Here is a 23,101-nt window from a genome sequence, read left to right on the forward strand (position 1 = left end):
CCCACCCCCAGTTTGAGAACCCTTGTATTAGACAGTCAAGAGCTGGTCCTCAGCCTAAATCCCATGGGAATCCTCTGGTAGTGTAGAGCTGGAACAGCCAACTCTGTTACACTCATTCCTTCCTCCCAGGGGGCTGTGGCCAGGGCTGATGAGAGGGGAGACAGTTGTACTGGGGCCCAAGCTCAAGTGGGTTCTCAAAATGTGTGTAATATCTGTGTAAAGTGGGAAGGAGTGGGGCCACAGTGAACATGGAGTACCAGGGCCCCATATTTCTCTGAATGGGTTTGGATTTCGCTGTGCTGTGGAAACACCGAGTGTAAAATGGGCCTTAGGAAACTGTTCCAGCACTCATAGCTGCTCTAACTTGTGCTGGGGTCCCTTTTGGCCGCTGGCCAACCCCAACATCAGGGATGGTGAAGAAAGGTGACTCAGCACCAATTTTGCTTTGCTCCTCAGTTGTGCAGATACAGCCCTCAGGTTTTAGGGACATTGTTGAGTCAATTTTGGCCAAATATTTAGATTTTGTTAAAGATTCATAGATTCTAAGGCCAGAAAGAGCCACTTGTATATATAGTCCATGATTGAAAAAAAAAAGAATAGAAATCGTTTAAAACCAAATAAACATTCCTCTGAAGTTTCTTGCATCTAAAACAATGCAGCAGTGAGCAAAGTGAAATCAAATGCAAATGAGAGTGACACTGACTGAGGAATCCACAAAAAAAACGGAATAAACAAATACAGTAAATCAGAGAGTTGTTAGTGATACAGGCAAATAACTTTGTTTCTTACACCATATGATTACACTGACAGGGCCCCGTTCTCCGTGCCATCAGTGAAATCAGCCAAAGGTAATGCTGCTTCAGACCCTGGAATCAGGTCATCAGTGAAATGGGGGTGCATATCCCTTCAGTGCTACTTTACTATGAGATCCTGCCATTGTCCTGACTTAAAGGGGATTTCAGATGTTAACAAGAAAAGCTGATTACAGATGATGAAGGCTGGCGGAGCAGCCTTGTTCCTGATAGCTCACTTCTGCTACTTCAACTCAGTTACTGCTATTGCTAAACTTCTGTGGGGAATTGATCTCAGTAAGTGGACACAAGCCTGTTAACTGTCTGTAAGTTTCGTTGATCCTTCAGTTCCCTAATAATAAATTCAGTGATTCTGAATAACTGGGGAAAGGAGGAGAGAACCTCTCCCAGGTGTCCATTTGAAGCTGGCAAACCTTTTAAGATCCACCTTCTGTGCGAGACAGATCATTTCAAGGTAGCTCTCAGTGATGCTCACTTGCTGCAGTTCAGCTACTAAATGAAGAACCTGAGTGAAATCACCAAACTCAGCATTATGCCTGCTATGATATGAGTGAGATTTTGTAGTGTAACCTTCACATCAAGAAACATACTCTGGCCATTTCTTGAATAGCAGTTAACCTTTTAAAAAAATTGCTGGCTTAATTTATCCTTTGTACAATAAACTTAATTAAAATACTTGTACTAGAAAAAAAATACGCATTCCAGTGACCGTGTCTTTTTTTTCCATATAATTAGACATGTAAGGGCTATGGCTCCAATCCATCATGTGTCCAAAAGGTCAAGCTCTGATCTGCTGTCCTTTGGAGAGGATAGCAGTTACTCAATTCCCTACTCTGCAGGCCCCATGGAAAGATTCTGTGGATGAAATGCTGGTCCTACTGAAGTCAATGGCAAAACTTCCATTGACTTCAGTGGGGTGAGGATTTCACCCTTTATCCTGGGCAATGCTTTAATTGGTTTGTTTTGTTTACAGTTAAATGGGCTTTATCTGTGAGATAAGGCATGCTAGTCAACCAGTAAGAACACTGGCATTCAGTTTCAGATGTTCCAAAAAGTTTTTAACTAATAGTTACATTTAGTAAGACGAAGGTTTGCTCTTCAGGGAACTTATCCAACTCTCCATGAAGCCAGTGGGAGTCTTTCCTCTGATTTCTTTGGGAATTAGATCATTATTCAGAATCTCCTTTCTGAAAGTGAACTTCACTACAAGAAAAATCAAGAGAAGTCAACACACATCTGTGGTTATAATTAAACAGCAAATAGGCAAGATGTCAGCAGATAAGGCAAACAAAGCCAAAAATGCAAACAAACAGCTTCAGAAGATCTGTATTGTACCACAATAAACTATCAAAAATATTTACGTGTTCAAGAAGAAGTCAGAGTCTGTGGTAACTGCCACTAAGGTTATATTGTCAAAGGATGGGGTGGGGACGGAATGCGGCAACACTTCAATATAGTCATTTGACATCATAGTACTTGCCACAGCATGTCCTGTCTCTAGAGATCAGCACCAACAAGGGCTATGCTACTGAAGTCTCAATGTCTGTCTGGGGTGCTTTACTGTCACTCATTTAATGCCCCAGTTCCTAATTCTACTTCAGATAGCAGGCGAACATTTAGAAGACGTCACATCCAGTGAGGAAAATGCCTGCCACTTACCGAACATTTTATTTCTTTGCAAATCCAGGTCCAAAGATTCTTCCAGACAGGTCCAAGAGGATACATTTTCCCATTTCCCTGCAAATCCAGGTCTACAGATCCTCCAGGATGAGATTTTAATAGGATCTGTTTTTAGAGATCTTTGGAAAAATTGGGATAAAACTAGTAGCACCCCTTATCTCTGAGGTAATCATTTACATGTGCATCTCTCCTCACTAAGAGACCATCACTTGGAGCATTCATCATCCAAAAGGACACACTGGAGGATGTCCAGTTTGTGGAACATGGTGAGTGTTATGCTGGGAGGATCTGTTTCTTTAAAAATTTCCTTGTCAGGAACATAGGCATGTTCAGCTCATGAAGCCACCATGGCTCAGAGGGAATAAGTCCAGAAACTAGATGGAGTCAGGGACGTAGCTCTATAAGCTTGCAAAAAGGCTCTCCTATGCAAGTCTTGCTAAAGAAACACTTGGCATCTGTATGTGCAGCAAACCTTTCCCAAAGTACTCAAGATGGGTGATCAGGCTGACACTTGAGCTTACAAAGTGGCTACTTTGGACACCAAGCTTTGGACATTCTGGAGAAACTTTTACTATATTTCACTTCCATCAAAGAAGGGACATCTCTCTCTCCTCCTAACTCAGCATCTCAAGTGAAGCCAGGTCTCAAAATACCCTTTATTTAAACGACACAGTGGTAAGAATACCAGCTCAATATCTACACTATCTACATGGTTGCTGCCACTGGTGAAGATAAAGAAGTCTGAACTTTGCCATTGTAGATGCATTCTTAAGAAGTTGTGTCTTTGGCACAGAAGTTGCAATGTGGTTGCATTATCTGGCAGGTCTTAAAGAAAACTTCAGAGTTAGAATTTGGGTCTGGGCTGATGCCTGGGGAACAGAACTTGGTGTACACTGCAGGAGACTAATGTTTGCTAGTAGTTCGTTGATACATTTCTTTGGCTTCTGAAGTTTCAGTATGGTACACAAGTGACATATGCTTTAGTAGAATGGTTGTATAACTATTTCACAACTATGTGAAATATGCCATCCCACGTACATCACACCTCCCTTTCCACCTTCAAATAGCATCTGATACCCCTCCTGTTCCACAATGCCTCACCACTCGCTGCTCTGTGTTTGTAATAAGCTAATTCTTTTAGAATCTAAGCTTTTCTGTGCAGGACTTCAGTTGACACATTTTCCTTTTTATATAACACAAATGTAAGCTTACAGCACTATGTAAATAAGAATAATAGAGCTGGGCAAAAGTATTCCTAGAACAATAGTTGGTGTCGGCATCAGGAAAAATCACAGCGAATCACCACCAGTCCTCCTCCAAGAGGAGCTCAGATACTACAGCGATGAGCATGGTATAAGAACCTATTAAGAATAGTTGGCTCAATTGTTTAGTTTCGAAGGCAGGTTCCTGAAGAAGAGGGAGGAACTACATTTTGGCTTCTGCAGAGGGGACTCTAGTGGATGGAAAGTGGAACTTCAGTTTAGAAGAGATTTCTGCTTGAGAGCGCATATGGTTTAGGATTAGAATAATCCCATGTCAGAAGAGGAGTGACTAACATATCATTCTTTTTATGGCGAGAGATGGGGAATGGAAGCAGCTAGTTGACTCTACAGTCCCTTTTGTTAGATTCTTACAGCCAAAAGGGCCTATTTTCATATGCAAATTGTCTTTTTGTACATGCAGGTCATACATCTACCTGCTCAATGTGCACGTTCATACAAGAGAATGCAGAAGTTAGGAATAAGAAATTTCATTCAGATATTTCTTTGATAATAGATCTTGTTTTTGTTTATGACCTGATTTTGCTAGTTTAAAATTACTGTCTGCCAGAAAAAAACAAACTACCCTCAAAGCACATTTAATGAAGTTCTTAATAGCTAAACCAAATGGACACTGATGGTGGTAGAATGTCAATGCAAATGATTGTTTCTAAGGCTTGTGCTCTTACCAGTCAACAAAGTTGGTGAAAATTACACTGTAGTTTTCCTTTATTTTTCAATGCAATTAAAATACTTTATTGGCATAATCAGCTACAAAATCTTTGCTAAAGAAACCTCATGTATCTGTCAGAGTGGTCCAGATTCTCAGCTGTACACTTTTGTGCTTCTCTGATCCATGAGGGCTGCCAGTAGCCATTTCGCTCCCCAGCATACAACAGAACCTCAAGGCTGCTGTACATTATGACAACTCGTTTATGGCCCACTAAGAACCGTCGCACTAGGTGATGAGAGCCAGAATACAGTTCACTCAGATCATGCGTGTGGCATGCCCACTCTCTGCCCCCAAGCCAGGAATTGGCCAGAAAAGCATGGCAGAGAGCTGGTTTATAACACTGCTTCTCAGACTCATGCCTCTGCATTAATTTCCAGTTTTCTACTTGACCATCCATACTCCTCCTCCACCTCTAGCTCAGCACATTTTCAGCAGCTCAATCTGGATTCAGCAGTAAATCAGTTTATACTGAGATGTTTAAGATACTTTGAAAACATTGCTATGTACACATATGATAACAGCTCTGCACAGCGTGGCCTAGGCCGTAGCGGCAGATAACGTGCAAGGGGGCGGGGGAAAATAAAACAAGGTAAAACTGCACCCTGCCAATTTAAGACACATGAACCTTTACATAAACATATTTCTGCCTTGGCCCATAAACCAGGGAATCTGGTCTACCGCTCAATTTGGTCTGATCCAACCTTCTTGTAATTAACAAAAGCTGTTTGCTTCAACCAGGATGCAGGGGGAGAACAAAATCTCTTTGAAGCAAGATAGTCAGTTTCCCAGTTCCACCTGCTTCCTGGTCTGGGAGTGTCCAGACACAGTTTCTTCACTAGGTTGGGAGGATAAGAAACAAAAGAACCTTCCGTTCCCCTCTGGGGCTTTCTCCCAGCCTTATACTGCCTCCATGGTATAGGCCTGATTCAACGGACTTTGGACCATACCCTACGTCCTTGCTCTAATGAGCCCCTAGTTAACCCCTTACTTGCCTACATTAATCATGGGAAAAGCCCCATACAAGCTGTTTTAATTATTTATCTTAGTAATTTCCACACTGGCTCCTCCTTCCTACCTACCCACCCCAAAATAATAAAAATAAAAAGGCACTTCTCCTCCAGCCCAAGAAAATAATACAAATGTGGAGTGTGTAAGCCAAACCGTTTTGGGAGATGAACCTAATGATGTCAGAAAAATCTTCAGTCAATAACAGGAATGTTTTTAGAAACCAAGGCCACCATGGTCTTGCACTGTATGTTAATATTCCTCCATGGAAAATGAACACCACTCCATAATAATTCACAAAGACACTGTAAATATAGTTTTTAATTATACAGCTCAACCATATTGTATACACTAAAAAAACTTTAAAAAAAAAATCAAACTGGTTACCTAAGATCAGATTCAACACAATACCAAAAGACCAAATTCTTGTTCGTTTAAGGCACTACAGTGTAAACAATAAAAAATACAGATGCCATGTAATTAATGAGTACAAAAATAAATATACTATTGATCTAAGTATATTTTTGTAACAAAAGAGCATTGTTTTTAATGTCATGGGAAATCCTTAATTCCTTATCATATATTTCTAAGTATATTCTCATTAAATTCTTTTCTATTCAGACAGTGCAATACAGTGACAATACGAAGCATTTTTAAAAAGACATATGTGCTCAGAATAGTATAGGCTCATTTTATATACTGCAAGAAGTAAACATAGTACAAAGAGATTCAGTCAATTTACAAGTACTGTGGAAAAATAAACTTTTTTCCCTCTGGGTTAATGGTTTTATTTTAAGAATGGCAAAATGTGATACTAGTTACAATGGAGGCACGTTGGAAACTAAGGGTCCCATTCTGCAAATCTTGCCAAGTATCATGCTTATGTGACTAATATATCTTTAACTTGAATAGAGCTGCTCTCAGAAATAAGCTCGCCACTCTGCAGTGTTTGCTGGGTCAGTTGCTCTGATGTTAACTAATACAGTACTTTAAGCGCATCAGTACACAAAATGGTGTAAAATTCTGTTGCTTGATACAATTTAAATTGTGCCTGTGTAGCTATGGCAGGGCTTGATGTTGAGCGAGGTGTTGAGCAATTCCGAGAGCTGGAGGCACTCAGCAGCTTGCAAGACTGAGGCCTACATGAGCTTCGCTAATACAACTTTAGGCCTGAGGGTACATTACATAGAGGCTAGTTTGTAAAATAAGTTAGCTTTCCCAACAATAAATATTGTCAGATAAATTCACAAAGAGCATTCTTGCTCCAACCCAAATACTTTCAATAAGGAATTAATTAAATTAAAACATTCTGTTTTGTATTACTAATTGTAAGTATGCACAGTCCTGTTGAAATTGCAATGCAAGATGTTAGTGTGTTGATTTCACTTTTAAAGAAGATACTATTTGCAAAGGAGCCACACATCTATTGCTCAACTTATTTTATTGTAGAGTTGAAAATGAGACAATTCCAGTTCATATAAAGTTCAAACAAGGCTCTTTAGAGACAACGTTGCCACTCCTGACTCAGACATTCTACTCCCCAGTTGACTGAATGTGCTGTAGTAGCTGATTACAGTACACTGGAGTTCGATGCTTATGTTCAACTGCTTCTATTTCTTTCACCAGTAATTCTGGATATAAAACACTTCCTTCTTTTAAAACTTCTGTAAAACAAGAACATACAATCATAATAATCAAAAGATCTGTCCTTCTCTACAAATGCTTCAAAGTGCCTGAAACCTGACCTGGAAGGACAACATTTAGAGGTGAGAAACTAATATTCAGGCTTCATGCTACTTTAATCCCTGTACTCTTTTGGGCTGTCCAAAAATTACATAACACATTTTCTGGTGATTTTCAAGACCCACTCCCACTCCTTGTAACACTGAAACAAACATGGAAAATTAAGGACCCCTCCCAATGCATGATGTAAATTATGGACAGCCCCTTTGCTGATATTAGTATTTGCAATGTTGATAACCCTCTGCTTGAAAATGACTGAGAGTACCAATTCATTTCACGCAGACCACAAAACAGCTATCATATGGTAGTATATTGCAGTGACGACTAACTTCTGACAGATCTGAGGCAGTGACTTAGTAGTGAATACCCCATAATATTTCCCTAATCTATCGAGTTTTTGGAAGGTGTAAGCAAACAAGGGAAACCTGGATAAGCAACCATTACAGGAAAAGTGTAAAAAAGGCACAACTGTTGGGAAAGCAGAAGAAGTCAAAGAATTGTGCAAAATGGAGAAGAAATCACAAAGATTGGACAAGCAAAAGTTCTGGAAAGAAGAGGCTCAACAACTAGGGGAGGTGTCAACAAAACAAGATCTGAAAGTGATATACAAGAACGTTAAGTTGTATGGAAACAATCAGGCCAATGATGTGAGCAGTAAACAAGGCTAGCGCTGAACTGACAGCAAATGCTGAAGATGTGCTGGAAATACGGAAAGAGCATTTTGACAAAATGCTGAACGCTGTAGTTCATCCAGATACAAGCATTCCATACAAGCTAGATGAACAGGGCAGCTTACAAGGGAGAATGGATATCAGTATTGAGCCACCATCAGAAGCACTAGAAAGAGCAGGGAAACAGTTAAAAAAAATGGGAAAGCTGAAGGAACAGACAGTATAACAGCTGAGCTGCGAAAAAAGCCAGTGGGACAAGTGCGATCACAAGATTCGGAAAAATATACCAGAAGGTATGGGAATAAGAGGAGATATTGGATGACTGGCTAAAGACACTAGTACCAATCCTGAAGAAAGGAGATCCCACCAGTCTGAATACTTATAGAGGTATAAGATTATTCAGTGCTGCGGAAAAATCACGAGGAAAGTAATTAACAGATTAAGGCCAGTTTTCGAGGAAGTAGTAGGTGAGGAACAGTGTGGCTTCAGACCAGGCCAAAGTTCAATGGATCAGATATTCATGATCCAACAGTTGATGGAAAAAAAGCAAGAATGGGAACTAATGATGTTTGCTGTTTTCATCGACCTCAAGTAGGCATTTGATTTGGTTTGGAAAAAAGCATCATGGAAAGTAGTAAAACCACATGGAGTCCCAGATAGGATCATTTCAATTATAAAAGTTACATATGGAATCTCCTCTAGTGCTGTAAGAATTGGTGAAAAATTACACAGCTGGTTCAAGCTGACGTTTGGTGTCAGACACGGGGGCACGGAATCACCATCACTTCTCATCAAGTTCTTAAACTAGGAATTAAGAATGTTAGACAAGTTTGAGGGTGTGATATTGGGTGATCTAGAGCAGTGGATCTCAAAGCCAGTCCGCTGCTTGTTCAGGTGAAAGCCCCTGGCAGGCCGGTTTGTTTATCTGCTACGTCCGCAGGTTCGGCCAATTGCAGCTCCCACTGGCCGTGGTTCGCTGCTCCAGATCAATGGGGGCTGCGGGAAGTGGCGTGGGCCGAGGGATATGCTGGCTGCCCTTCCCACAGCCCCCATTGGCCTGGAGCGGCGAACTGCGGCCAGTGGGAGCCGTGATTGGCCGAACCTGCAGACGCAGCAGGTAAACAAACCGTCCCGTCCCGTCAGGGGCTTTCCCCTGAACAAGTGGCGGACCGGCTTTGAGAACCACTGATCTAGAGTTAAGCTCTTCAGCTGATGCAGATGACATTGTACAACTGGCAGACACCTTTGAATTAATGGTGATACTCTTCCTTACCTTGGAAAATTGGTGTAGTTGACTTGGACTTACAATTAATGCCAAGGAGATTAAGTGGTTGCATCTTGAAAAGGGACAATAGACAAAATGGTGAAATACAGCAGCAGTGAAGCTGTAGAACAAATAAAATCATGTGTGTATCTAGGAAGCTTGATCAATGCCGATGGTTCTATCAAGGAGGAGGTTAAAAAGAGATGTGCTTTAGCTACAAATGCTGCACAGAAGTTGACGAAATTATGGATTGATAAAAACATCATGTTGGTAACAAAGCGGAAATTTATCAAACCAGTATACTAACAGTATTACTCTAATGAAGCAGCTGCATTAAATGAAACAGACATCAGAAGCTGGAGGCAGTAGAAATGAGAGTAGTTTGGAAGATGGTAGGTGTAAAAGTGGAATGATTTTTAAAATAAAGGAAGAAGTTAGATGGAGAGTAGGGTGTAAAAGCAGGGTATGGGATTAGCTGCAATTGAAAAGATTAGGATGGTGCTGACACTGTAGAAGACAAACTGAAGATATGGTGCCAAAGAAAATAATGCAACACAACCAAGGTCAACCACTGACTAGAGAGTGGAACATCGTATGCAGGGGTATGACCAGAGTGGGCTAAATGGAGGAACAAGTAGTGGACAGGAATGAATAGTGTCACTAGTGCTTCCTGTGTCTGTAAAGATGCTTTGGGATGAGAAGAAGCTATCTAGTTTCCAGAGAGGACAAATAGACCCACCCACCTACTTGTATGCAACGCTGAATATTCAATCTAAATTGCTCATTAAACTATAGCTCATTAGATGACTTACCTAAGACTGCCCGTTGGATGTTTTGGTCAGGGTCATCTAGATGAATCAACAGTTCTCGGTAAAGAAACTCAATATTACTTTTAAGTACATTTTTTTCATCCTCATTTCTTATACATTTAAACCAGTTAGTTAAGGCTTGAGCAGCTGCTAATCGTACATCGTGTGCAGCATCATCCAGCCGCTTTAAGAGTTCTAAAAAGAAGCATATACGTAATTGAACAAGTAACATGGACAGATGTGAAAAATCATAAAATAAAGACAAGTCTTCAAATGATTGTTTCTTCTTTTATATTGCGAGACACTGCAAAATACAAATGTACTTCACGATTGTTAAAAGCTACAGTTTATAATGTTTCTTCTGTCACCCTTCTTTGAGTTCCTGGAATATATCAAATACACTGTATCAAATAATCATGCAGTATATCATGATTCGATTGCTACTGATTTAGCTGATTTTTATTTAAAAGCAAATTTCCATAAAGATTTTATGAATTTATACTCATGCATTACAAAAATGCAGATGGGAATTTAATTAGAACTTGAAGCATCAACACTTGTTTCAGCAAAATATTTCTATCAATTATTGTTATTTGAGCTAATATTGTACATTAAATTACTATGAGTTTGAGACTATTAAACGTGTACAGCATTGAGGTACTGCATTCATGCAGTCCAGTAGGATGTGAAGAGGAAATCCGCTGATAATTGTTCAGTGATAGTACTGTATATTTATGCCTATAATTTGAGTTGCTGGTTTCCTGCTGTGCTATGTGGCAAACACATTAATGACTATGGCTCCCTACTTGGGAAAAAGACATTTAAAATCACCATTCCTGATACCCACTCCCCAGCAGATTTTGCTGAGGACCACTTAGCTATTATGATGAGGAGTGCTATAGAAAATCCTAAGAAAGTCAAAGCTATTCAACTATATGGAGTGGCAGAGTCTTATTTTAAAAAAAAGTACAAATACAAATGCACATTATCCATTCCTCCTGGCTTTTTTTTTTTTGCATGTACATCTACACATTTGTCTGTATAGAACAGTACTACCATTACTCTTTGAAGTGGAGTCTATTTATAGTATTACCTCATGGTGTGCTGTCAGCATGATTTTGAACAGTACTGGCAAGAAGCAGAACATAGCTACTGTTTGCATAATGTATTTCTGTTCTGCCTGCACTACAGTTAAAATTTGGGTTGCTAACTTTCTAATCGCACAAAACCGAACACCTTTGCCCTGCCCCTACCCCTGCCCCATCTCTCAAGCTCCACCCCTGCTTACTCCAGTCCCCCTCCCTCCTTCTCTCACTCTCTCCCACCCTCATTCAACAGGGTGGGGCGAAGGGTTGGGGTGCAGGAGGGCGTGTGGGGTGCAGGCTCTGGGAGGGGTTTTGGGTGTGAGAGGGGGTAATGACCTGGGGGAGAGGGTTCAGGGTACGGGCTCTGGCCAGGCAGTGCTTACCTCAGGCAGCTCCTGGGAGCAGCCAGCAGGTCCAACTCCTAGGCGGAGGGACTGGAGGCTCTGGATACCGTCCCCACAGCTCCCACTGGCCTTGGGTCCCGGCTGATGGGAGCTGCGGTGCTGGTGTTTGGGAGCCTGCCTTTAGCCCCACTGACCGGACTTTTAGTGGCCTGGTTAACAGTGCTGACTGGAGCCAGCAGAGCCCCTTTTTTGATCAGGCATTCCAGTGGAAAACTGGATGCCTGGCACCCCTAGTTAAAATGCGCACTATCTGATGCCATCCAAGTTGGGAATGATGCAGGTGAGGAACAGGCAAGTCTTGAGAGGAGAGGATACTATAGAGTAAGGTTCCATCTAGTGGGCAAACACACAATAGCACTATGATACATTAGGCTTTGATTCTGCAAAAATGTTATGCATGTTCTTCTCTTTACACACCATAAGTACACCCAGTGACCCCAAATGAAACTATTTAAAACTGATAAAGTTAAGCACATGTGCAAGTCTTGGCAGGATCAGGATATTAGAGTACATCTTGTCAAATAAAAATGCTGCCAAATGCACAAAACCGTACAGCCTCTTCCCAAAGTTTGTATGTTTATGAAATTAGAGGAAAAATATTACCCATGAACCCTGATAAAATACCAGATCAAAGAATGTAGAAATGGCCTTCCTTTAGCTAGTGCATGTGTACAGGACAGTGAAGGAATGAATGGCTGAGAAAGCAATTTATTCACTCAGGGTAACACTCCTTTATGTAGAGAACCAGCACAAGGTCTATGCACTATTTAAATTGCACTTAAGCCATGCCTAGACCTCATACTGACCCGGTACATAGGTTCAAGGCTAGAGGACACAGTGATAGAAACTGCAGAAGGGCTAGACAGATTCTGAAAAAAAGTCTTAGGGTCAGCCTGTGACCTGCCTAATGCAGCAGTCACATATTTTTCAAGCTCAAAGACACTAAAACTCTGCTTTTAGGTGAAAAAGCAAATGCAATGTTAGCTATGGAGTTGCTGACATCTCCTCTATAAGGAAGAATTAACACATTATTTTAAATTCTAAGAATATTTACAGCATTTAAAAAAAAAATCGTACCAGGATAAATTTTATTGAGTTTATCTAGATCAAACTCCTTCCCACAGATGTTTAAAATAACACTGACAATACGACAAGCCATTAATCGAGTCATTTTAGAATCTTCATCCAATGTGGCGATTACCTGAGGCATCAGTGCATCTTCTAATTTAAAAATCTACAATAAATAAAAAAGTTATATTAAAATAGTAGCGTTTCAGTCACTTGCAATCCGTGTACTAATTAGTTATTTTAACTATCAGGAGATCTGTCAAAGATGCTATCTGCTTTAAAATCATTTTAAAAAAGCCAATTGCCAGCTAATATTTATAATAATACTTAATTCGTGCTGTTTTATTTTTTGCATTTCATTCAGTATGGAGAATGAAAATAGACTAGCAGACCGGTCATTTGATGAGCACTTTCGGGGAAACATGCAGTTGAATCTTGTGTAAGGGGCAAAGGCATATGTTTAACTTACTTTCATGTATTTTTAGAACTATTTTGGTAAGACTTCCATATTTTGGAGATGATGATTATTTTTGTACACTAGTAGATAATGCTCATGATCTAAATGGAAAATTTAAATAAAAGCCTTTGTAATACAGCAATAAATATGAAATTCAACTGTAATGCAGTTGAATTTCATATTTTTTTCTTTTGTAAGATGTATATTCTGTGCTGCATATTACTGTAGCAAGGTACAATGGTCTTGATGCAGCAAAACACTTAAGCATGTGCTTAATTTAGGCATGTAAGTAGTCCCTTTGAAGTCAGTGGGAGGGCTTATGCATGTAGTTAAATCTGTGCTTAAGCATTCTGCTGAATTAGGGCCTATCACAGACATCTCTCCCCTCAAATTAGGTAGTTTTAATAGCACTTTTAATGTCACTTGTTTCTTTATTTTAAAAAGTAATCCTTTATAGTTAATTAAATGTTAAACAGAATGAGGGAGTGATGTCAATGAGATCAGTAGATTAACTGTGGCCCACAGTATTCACAATGTGACCTGCACCATAACCTTCCTCATCTTAGAGTGAACTGTATAAGAAAAAACAATATGATTCAAAGATGCCACTTGGACCTAGATGAAGTTTTGCCTAAACCTGCTCCCTTTTCTCAGTATTCATCCACAGGTAATAGAAAAATAATAAAAGACAAAAATACTCTATGTGCGTTCATTCACGAGCATAGTGATTGTTTGGTTTCACCCACATAGTTGTTACTAGGACATCTGATGTCCTGGATGAGGTACATCACGCATTTTGATAGGCATGGGTAGGACCCCAGAATCTCGAAAGGTGTATTGTGGAGGGTATTGATCATCGCAGTGGTGGAGATATGTCTGCAGATTTTTCATCTGTTGTTCAGTCAAGGTCTGGTGTCTCTAACTTCTTGTGTCCTGGTCTGTGGGGAGCTTACTTCTGATGATGAGCTTAGTGAGGCTGGGGGTCGTTTGAAGGCCGGAAGAGGGGGATCAGTAAAGATTTCTTTCAAAATGTTGTGCTCATCAAGTATAGGTTGTAATCGTTCGATGATAACCCATATGGGTTCCAGTGTGGGGTGACAGCTAGGGATGTGAGGTTAGAGGGAAGTTTCTGTATTGAAGCAGGTCCTCTTGGGGGTATTTGGGTGGCCCGTTTCATGATATGATCTACTTCTCTGGCAGAAAGTGTCCTTTTTGGTGAAGGCGGTTTTAAGTTAATTAAGATGTGTATCCTTTGCAGCATACTCTGTGGTAACTGAATGCCTGCCTAGAGACAATACATTTCTTGGTTACCCCACACTGGAAGCCATACAGAGTCAAAACAATTACAACTCCTACTTGATGGGGTCCACTTCCTGAAATAAACCTTTCCCAAACCTCCAATCCCCCAACGTCACCATGTTCAGCATCAGAAACAAGGTCCCCATAGACCAGGACACAAGAAGTCAAAGTGACACCAGACCCTGCCTGAATAACAGAAAAAAATCTGCAGCCATATCTCTACCCTACAAAGATCAATACCCCCCACAACACAGCTTTCAAAATTCATGGGTCCAATACATGCCTATCATAATACGTGGTGTACTTCATCCAGTGCATCAAATGTCCCAAAACAACTATGTGGGTGAAAACAAAAAATCACTATGCTCTCAGATGAACTCACTTAGGAAAATGATAAGAGACCAAAACATCATATCACCCGGGGGTGAATACTTTTCACCGAGTGATCACTCCATATTTGACCCCTCAGTCTTCGTTCTCAAAGAAAACCTGCACAAGACCTTCAAAAGACAAGCCTGGGAACTGAAATTAATAACTCTGCTGGACACTAAAAATCATGGACTTAAGAGAGACACTGGTTTTATGGCTCATTACAACAATTTGTAAAATACCCTATTGCCTACTACCTTCCTTTGCCCTAAGTCTGTTAGAGGTGTTAATAGCTCACTTAATTTTAAGTGGTCTCCCACAATGAATGTGTACCCCTTATGCTTACCAATCTGTCACCCTTATATTTAGCTGTGACACTCTAGTTACCTTCCTCTGAAATGAGGAAGAGCTCTATCAAGCTCAAAATCTTGCCCTTCTACCAACAGAAGTTGGTCCAGTAAAAGATATTACCTCACCTATCCATATTATCTCTTAGTCACATCCTGGGACAATATTGCAAACATCTTAAAACATTACATTTGTTAAAGGATTAATTTTGTAAAGGGTAAGTTTGTGTTTACTATGTCTGTCTTGTGTTTTCCTGCCTAGGTTTTAAAGTACATTTGCTGGGGAAGGAGGAGTTTACCTCTTTTGGTGAAAGCATTCCACTGTAAATAAGAGCCCAAAGGCATGATATAGCTGTAGTGCGGATGGCAGCTGCTGTTCTTCCAGCGTGCCACTGCAGATTAGGAGCCAATATGTCTTTTATCACGATCTCAAGGTAGCTAAGAAACTGCCTAAAGCCCAAAATAAAAAAAGGCAAATAAAGGTTCATGAGAAAGTGGTAAAGAGATTCAAAGGCTGAAATGGAGAGTTTTCAGTATAGGAAGAACATAGCATAAAAAAATTAAACATATGTATCCAATCTGATTATTATATCTATTAATATAATTTAATTTCTTTTCTTTTTTCAGCTAAATATCTGGACTCCAAACAAATAACTAACATATTCAGGGAAAGAGGAGTCTGGACATTTTTCCATTTCAGACTCTGCTAATGACTTGCTGTGTTAAGCTGTTTACTTTCTCTGTGTCTAAATTTACCAACTGTGGAGATAATACACGCCCAACTCACACAAGTGCTGTGAAGGTTCATTAAAGTTTGTGCAGCCCTTTGAGATAGTCCAATGAACTATGTTATACACAGTGAGAACTGTATTTGCTATTGATGAGACCCGTATTACTGATATTACACCAAATCCCCTTTGGAATAATTCATTTTTTCCTTCGCTCAGAAGGCACTCTCCCCAGGATAAGAGCTTTGTAGGATTTTCTAGTGGTGCTAGCATCAATGCAAGGTTTTTTTTAGGATTTTGGGGATGTCCACCATGCTTGTGTATACTAGGTGCCATCTACACTCAGTGCACCCACTTCATTATACAAATGAATGAAATTATATGTAAATCAGTGATACCTTTGATCATGAACCATTTCTTCCTCCTTCTCCTCTGTTGAATAAGCTCTTAAAATACCCAAAGCTGTTGAAAATCTAAACAACTATACCTGATTGCTCATCTAATTCCAGCTAAAACAATCCTCATTTTAAATTGAGTATAAAAAGTGTATAGACTTTGGACACCAGCCCCACCTCCTCCCACAACACACACAAAGAAAAGCCGCTGCTGACCTCCCCAAAGGTCCCTTTGGCTTCAGGGTGAAGTAAGTGGCTCCTATAAAGATATAACATGGATTGGAGGTACACAGTGTGCAGATGTCAGTGACAAGCACTAATCCTCAAACATTAAAAAAAAAGTGACAAAGATTTCCTTAGTGGCCATGTATCAGTCCAACAGGGACTGCTAGTGACCTTCTGCCATAGGAATGTAACTATTACTGCCAGTCCTTACTAGATGGATAGGAAGGGCCTTATCAGGTAGGTATAGCCTGAATAGAATATGGAGATACGATTTAAATCATCTGATTGGCTACCGTGCCAGGCATTACTTCTCTAGCACATTGAATCTCTAGTTCTCTGTACATACAAATTGGAAATCTATATCTTCTATATGATTAAAAAAACAACAGGTGTAGGAATTTTAACTGTTTCAGTTTATAATAGCAAATCACAATTAGAGACATGCAAGATTATGTTCTCATTTCTGCTTCTTGCCCAGCAGGTGGCACTTAAGAATCAGCAATAAACAAGAAACATAACCTCTAAAATCAAATAAATATCTGAGAAAAACCTTTGATTTACAGTTTCTACAATTTACACATTTTAATACATTTATTAACCTTTTTTTCAAAAGATAAATTGTCATTTTCTACACAACAGGTTACTAAGAAAGCCCTGAGTGTGGACCATTATTACTTCAAATTTCCTTTTAGCTCTAAGGTGGTCTGTGCTAAGTGACCCTTAGCTACTTTAAGTGTTTTTGGTAAGGCCTTCTTTAAACAGTTAAAGAAAATCTGTCAAAACATAAAGGTAGATTCCAGCAGCCTTTCCTACTTACTATAATGGCATGCTATCTGTGAAGAATCATTTCTTCAAAAAATGCCTTGTATTTGGTTTCAGTGAAGCAGACCAGGGCTAATATTGTAAGAATTTTAGACAAAATGAGATGACCACACAAAAGCTGCTATTAAGGTACACAGGAACTTGTCAGTCTGAACAATTAAAGTGTATAAGAAGAAGAAAGCAAATTACTTTCACATAATGAATGCTATTATATGATTAAAAGAAAGTGAACACCATTTTCTAGGATGAGGTAGTAATTCAAACATTGGAATCTCTCTGGTTACTTCCACAATGATACTATGTATTTATGCATTTTCATTACTATATGTATACCAGTAAAAATGTACTTTATACAATGCTGAAATCTCATAATCATATCTGTACAGGCCAACTTCTAAATATGAGCTATCTCCATACAATGAGATTATTTTCCTCTTTGTTGATAGCATTCACTAATTTGAGACTTTGTCTTCACTTGTTTATAAAACTAACATGATTTATTGGAGGAGGGATAGCTCAGTGGTTTGAGCATTGGACTGCTAAACCCAGGGCTGTGAATTCAATCCTTGAGGGGGCCATGCGGGGATTTAGTTGAGGATTGGTCCTGCTTTGAGCAGGGGGTTGGACTAGATGACCTCCTGAGGCCCTGATACCCATAATAATAATACCATCTAGCTCTTACATACCAGTTATCATCAGTAGATCTCAAAGTACTATAACGGAGTAAAAAAAATTATTTCCATTTTACATATGCAAATAGTTATACTCCACTCTCATTTTCTTTAGATGTCAATTATTTTAATACTTTTTCTTCTAGATTTATCCTTTTTCTCTTTTTCTGTTCCACAACTGTAATTAGCAAATTCAATTCACTATTACTTTGAATTATTTACAATTTATTTTAGAAACAATATTAATCTGATATACCCAAAGCAATTTTAACAAAATATGAGTCATTTCCATATGAGAGGGCAGCAGCATATCATCGTAATTTCCACCTGAGTATCCACCTGAGGTGGTGGGCCAGAAACTCAAGAAACATTGCTGGCGCTAACTACAACCTAAGACGTGAACTGGGGTGCAGGTGGCTGAGAAAGCTGCAGTAGAGCAGTTTATCCTGATCATCCCGGTAAGGGGGAAGAGACTTTGTGGTATGCCATTGGCCTGAGACACTGGCCAAGTCCCTACGCTTGATGGACAATTACATGGCTGCAGACAGAACCCCTTCCAAGATACCAGGTAGTAGATATACTGGGCCCAAAGCACTCTGAAGCACGTGCCAGGCAAGGAGGCTGGCCTAATTGGAACTACGGCTCTGAATGTTACCAACGGCCCAAGGTCACAGCAAGTCTGCTGGTCCTGGGTCCAACCTGGTACAGAAACCCAGAGAATATTTGGACCTACAGAGGAGGACTTCTGAGGGGGATGGAGAGAGAGAGAGCACAAGTGAGCGAGAGAGACTTTCCCTAAGTGATGAACAGGCTATGACCTCCACTTTAGGGAACACTTCTGCCTTTGGGAAATAGGGTCACCCCTGCTATGACTGCCCTTTTACGGAGTGGGTATTCACCCAGGAAAGCTTATGCTCCAATACATCTGTTAGTCTTAAAGGTGCCACAGGACTCTCTGTTGCTCTTTACAGAGTGTGACTATGGGAAAGTCCAGACAGCTGAAAACTGGGCAAAAAACGAGGCCTTGCTAAAAATGGTAGTCTCTAGTCTGTACAAATTAACGGGGTGGAAATGTAAGGGCCAGGTGAGTCAGAATGCCAGACGTTGCTTAAAGAACAGTTGATGGACAGTCAGGGTATCCCAGGAGAAGCTGTCTTCCTCCAGTGTGTGCACCGCGATATACGACCATTTCAAAAGTGCAGTATCGGTGGGGAAACCTCTTTGTAGCACTAGCATCTAACCTGGCATACCCAGTAATCCTAAACAGAGACTGGAGATATTTTAGGGAAGTCATAAAGGAGGGATTACCCTGATCTCAGAGACCCAAAAATCTGAGGGTCCAAAGGAATTGGTGGGGTTGGGTGAAAGATGACCCCAGGGAAGGGACTTCCCAACGGGCAAAAGACTCTCTGGTAGGAAGTGATACAGGGAGGCAGCTACATAGCACCCCAAGGTGCAGGGCTTAGCTGCCAACCATTACCTACCTACCCTGGATCAGAGCCTGGTGGAGATGGGGGCCCAGGCTCCCATACCAACACCTAAAGAAGCTCAACTACTAAAGCCTAACCTTTGGCAGGGACCCGAATTGATGGAAAACCCTGAAGATACATGGGTCTGGACCACAAGACCCTAACCCAAGAGGGAAGCCCTGAACCTCCCAGTTGATCCTGAAGACCTTCTCGTTATTGGACTTTTTATTTATACCCTGAAAGAGCTGGACTTGGAAATATAACCTGGGCAGAGGGCTGAAACACTGAGGACAGAACTCTGCAGGATTCAGCAGTGGTGAGAAAGAGAAGAAACGTTCCGCCACGCCTCTGCCCAACCAGTAGGTGGCATTGGCAGTGAGTGTTCCCCATCACATGGGGTGCTGGGCATTCAGAGTTTAGTCTAACAAATATTTTATTAGTTACTTATTAAGCATCATGAGAGCGCTAAGGACAGTATAAAACAAATGGAAGATATGGTACTGGCTCCAAAGACCTTGCATTCTAAATTACAAGTCAGGGATATAGTGCATCAGCTTACAGCAAATGGTTAAATCTCAGATCAATGCAAATGCTTTCCAAATTGCTTCTAACCTCCTTTATTTTTAGTGGAAAAAGACTTACAACTCTTGGGCCTGATCCTGTAATCACTCATGGGAGAAGTCCTTATTCATATACATAGTCACACAGACTTCAATAGGATTGTTCATATGATTAAGTGTTGCAGTTCAGGTCCCAGAGTAGTCTGAATATACAATGTAGACAGAGATGTTTAGAAACATGGCTTAAAACCTTTCAGTTAAAAAAAGGAGGGTATTATCAAATGCCATCTTAACCACACTGGCCCTGATCCTACAATGGGATCCGGGAATGCCTGTAAACATCAGGATTCCCCATTTAGTAGATTGCATCGGAGGATGTGGGCCTGTAACATATTTGCAATGCTTTAATGGTGAAAACAGTAAAGAAAAGGTTAAGCAACTGGATACCTTCAACATTAGTCATTAAATGCAGTCATAAGTCCTTACTGAGTATAAAGTTCAATGCATTTTTAAACACCATGCTAGAATGCAGCTTTTTAAAATAAAGTGGGAGGACATATTCTTCTGTTTTTTTAATTGTTAAATTTTCCAGTGATAAATAAATCTTCAGTTCTTGCTTGTAACAGCCAGCCAGCAAGACAGTTTCATTCCTAAAATTCTCATCTCAGCTCTCACAGCAACCATAGCCTTTCTACAGTAGGTTTTTGTTTTTAACAACAACAACAACAACAAAACCAAACCCTCCACCATTGCCCAACCAGATTTTTTTTCTTCTGTGTCATGCCAAACTCTCCTGAGCAGGGTTAGATAATATGACAACAAAAATTTCAGAGACCTGTAGTACATGATGGGAGTTCCCCTGAAATGCTAATGCAGCCACAGCGGTTAAATAACTACCATGAACTTGATTTTTGATTAATATTGTACTGTTCAGGCAATACGTGTGAAATCAGAGCTGTACTTACCCCTGAGAGTTGATGGTCTCATTTGCTTTCTGGAGCAACTGTGATAAAATAGTGAAAAGCTTTAAGCGCATTGGTGGGTCTTTGGTTGGCTGAAGACATGTCTTAAGGATGAGAATGAAATCTTGAAGGGCTTCACCTATTATAGGACCTAGAAAATAAATATTTAAATCTTGATTGAGTTGTATTAACTATTTATTTATTTTAATCTTACATTTAAATCCAGTAAAATCTGTAAGGTCAACTACTTCTTTTCTTCTTCAACGCTTAGCCGAATAGTCGGCTGTAGAAACAGTTCGCTATTTGGTCTGTTCCTGTGCAGCCGAAAGGGCTTCATGGGCCAAGAGTCCAACATTGGAACAGACTTGATGCACCCATTAATAGGGGGGGTCTCTGGTATTAAATTAATATTTTACTTTCTGTACTGCATCAGTCCTTGCAAAATAACTATGACACAATTTATCACCTGTCAAGAGTCCTGAGTGGGACAGTGGGGCTATGTTAGAAAGCCCTTCCACTGCCCACTGGAATGACAAAGGTTAAAACTGCCAAGCCAGGAAGCAGCTGGAGCCTGTTAATTATCCTGATTTATTTGTAAGAAAGAGGTCAACTGCTGGGAGGGCTTTAAGCAGCTAGTGTGACCAAGCCACTACTGACCTAGTTGTAAACTTCCAGTAGGTTTCAATCTGTATTTGATTTAGACTATTTACAGGCTGGGCTGTATTTTGTTTTACATTGCTCTGAGGAAGAAAGAGCAGAAGACTGTTTTTAGGTTGGCTAGAAGCCAGGTGATACTTTCCTCTGGCGAAGAAAAAAAAAATCAAAGAAATATTATGTTTCACTAGCAGCCTTATTTTTATATTGTTTTGAGCAAGTGAAAGCTTCCAATGACTATTGTGAGGAGGTTAGCTGAGAACTTTACTACACCTTGGTGTTGAAGACCTGGGGAAGTATTCTCATGCAGGCATTGATGTTTGGTGGAATCAATCCTGATGGCTGTGTAGTTTTCAGAGCCTGAGTGTAAGCTGCTGGGGCATGGGCAGCCTACCTAGTGGGTACAGCAATTGAACAGCGCTGTAGCCCAAGTCACACAAACCTGAGCCAGTTGACATGGGCCAGTTGCAGGTGTTTAACTGCTGACTGAAATCAATGATAATATTACCATTGAATTCAATGGGGCCATGATTTCATACCAAGAGTCCAGACAGCAGGATGGTCTGAAGGCCCTTCTTTACAGAAACCAAGAAGATCCTTAATGTCTCCTGTCTCCAAAATATTTATATAAAAGGGTTTGTTTAGGATAGTCAACCTCAAAACATTGGACAGAACAATTATAGGAGTGCTATTTCTTCTATTTTCTATCTTATATCAGGCTTTTGCATTTTGAAGATTGTTATGAATGTTTTAGTTTACTATTCTATTTGAAATAAGTTCATACTTTCCAAATAAATTTTCTAGTCTGTTAATACTTTAAAATTTCAGCATGGGAGATTACATAAATAATCTATTCTTCACTTCTAAACAATATACAAACACAGTGTTAACCCAGTATTTTTAAAGCTGTCCTCCTCAAAAGGGAAATTAAAGTTTGTGATTATTTTTGATTCATTGTGATGATTAAGACCTGAAAGGTTTTGGTCTCTTTATTCAAAAGAATTCTTCCTTCTGCATCTGTGTTCACCTCAGAAATACTAAGGCTAATCTACAGTAGAAAATTAAGTCTGTTTACTTACATCAGTCAGAAGTGTGAAAAATCCATACCTCGGAATGGCTTAGTTAAACTGAGCAAAGTCCCTATGTAGATAGTGGTAGGTCACGGAAAGAATTCTTCCATGGACCTAGCTATCATCTCTTGGGGAAGCAGATTACCTATGCCAATGGGAAAAACCCTCCTGCAGGCATAGGTAGTGTCTACACTGAAGTGCTGCAGTGGTGCCTCTGCATTGCTGTAGCATTTTAAGTGTAGGCAAGACCTCAGTCTTGTCTTCTTTGTATTTGCAGAAAAACTAGAGAACTACAGTGGCAGCCCCCTCAATCCTACCTGAAAGGACAGAGGTACCTGAATTTTTAACCAGAGCTCTTCTCCCGAGTGATTATCAGGAGTTTGTTTATGTCTGCTTTCATTAACATTATTTTAGTCAAAGGATTGTGAACAGTCTGACTAAACTCTATTTTCCCTTAGCAACTGCTCAAGTTTTAGTTTCTTGCGGGATGTCTATCCCAATAGTTTTCCAGTCATTCAAAGAATCCTCCAGCAAACACAG

General features: G+C 40.1%; 1 protein-coding gene across 3 annotated transcripts in view; it reads right to left on the reverse strand.

Moving 5' to 3' along the window:
- Positions 1–5,792: 5,792 nt before the first annotated feature.
- Positions 5,793–23,101, reverse strand: part of DNAAF5 (dynein axonemal assembly factor 5) — a 46,087-nt gene continuing 28,778 nt past the window's right edge. For 2 of the 3 annotated variants that reach the window (XM_050966302.1, XM_050966305.1), the window contains exons 9-13: positions 20,841–20,988; positions 15,305–15,455; positions 12,543–12,699; positions 9,980–10,171; positions 5,793–7,153 (exon numbers count right to left, since the gene is read on the reverse strand). In XM_050966302.1, coding sequence (XP_050822259.1) covers positions 7,023–7,153; positions 9,980–10,171; positions 12,543–12,699; positions 15,305–15,455; positions 20,841–20,988 — 779 coding nt within the window. In that variant the 3' untranslated portion in view covers positions 5,793–7,022. Of the gene's footprint in view, positions 7,154–9,979; positions 10,172–12,542; positions 12,700–15,304; positions 15,456–20,840; positions 20,989–23,101 lie in introns of those variants that run through there. The other variant, XM_050966303.1, reaches the window with a different exon arrangement.

This window comes from Gopherus flavomarginatus, chromosome 9 (genome assembly GCF_025201925.1).
Source record: "Gopherus flavomarginatus isolate rGopFla2 chromosome 9, rGopFla2.mat.asm, whole genome shotgun sequence".
In the NCBI taxonomy this organism is placed as follows: Eukaryota; Metazoa; Chordata; order Testudines; family Testudinidae; genus Gopherus; species Gopherus flavomarginatus.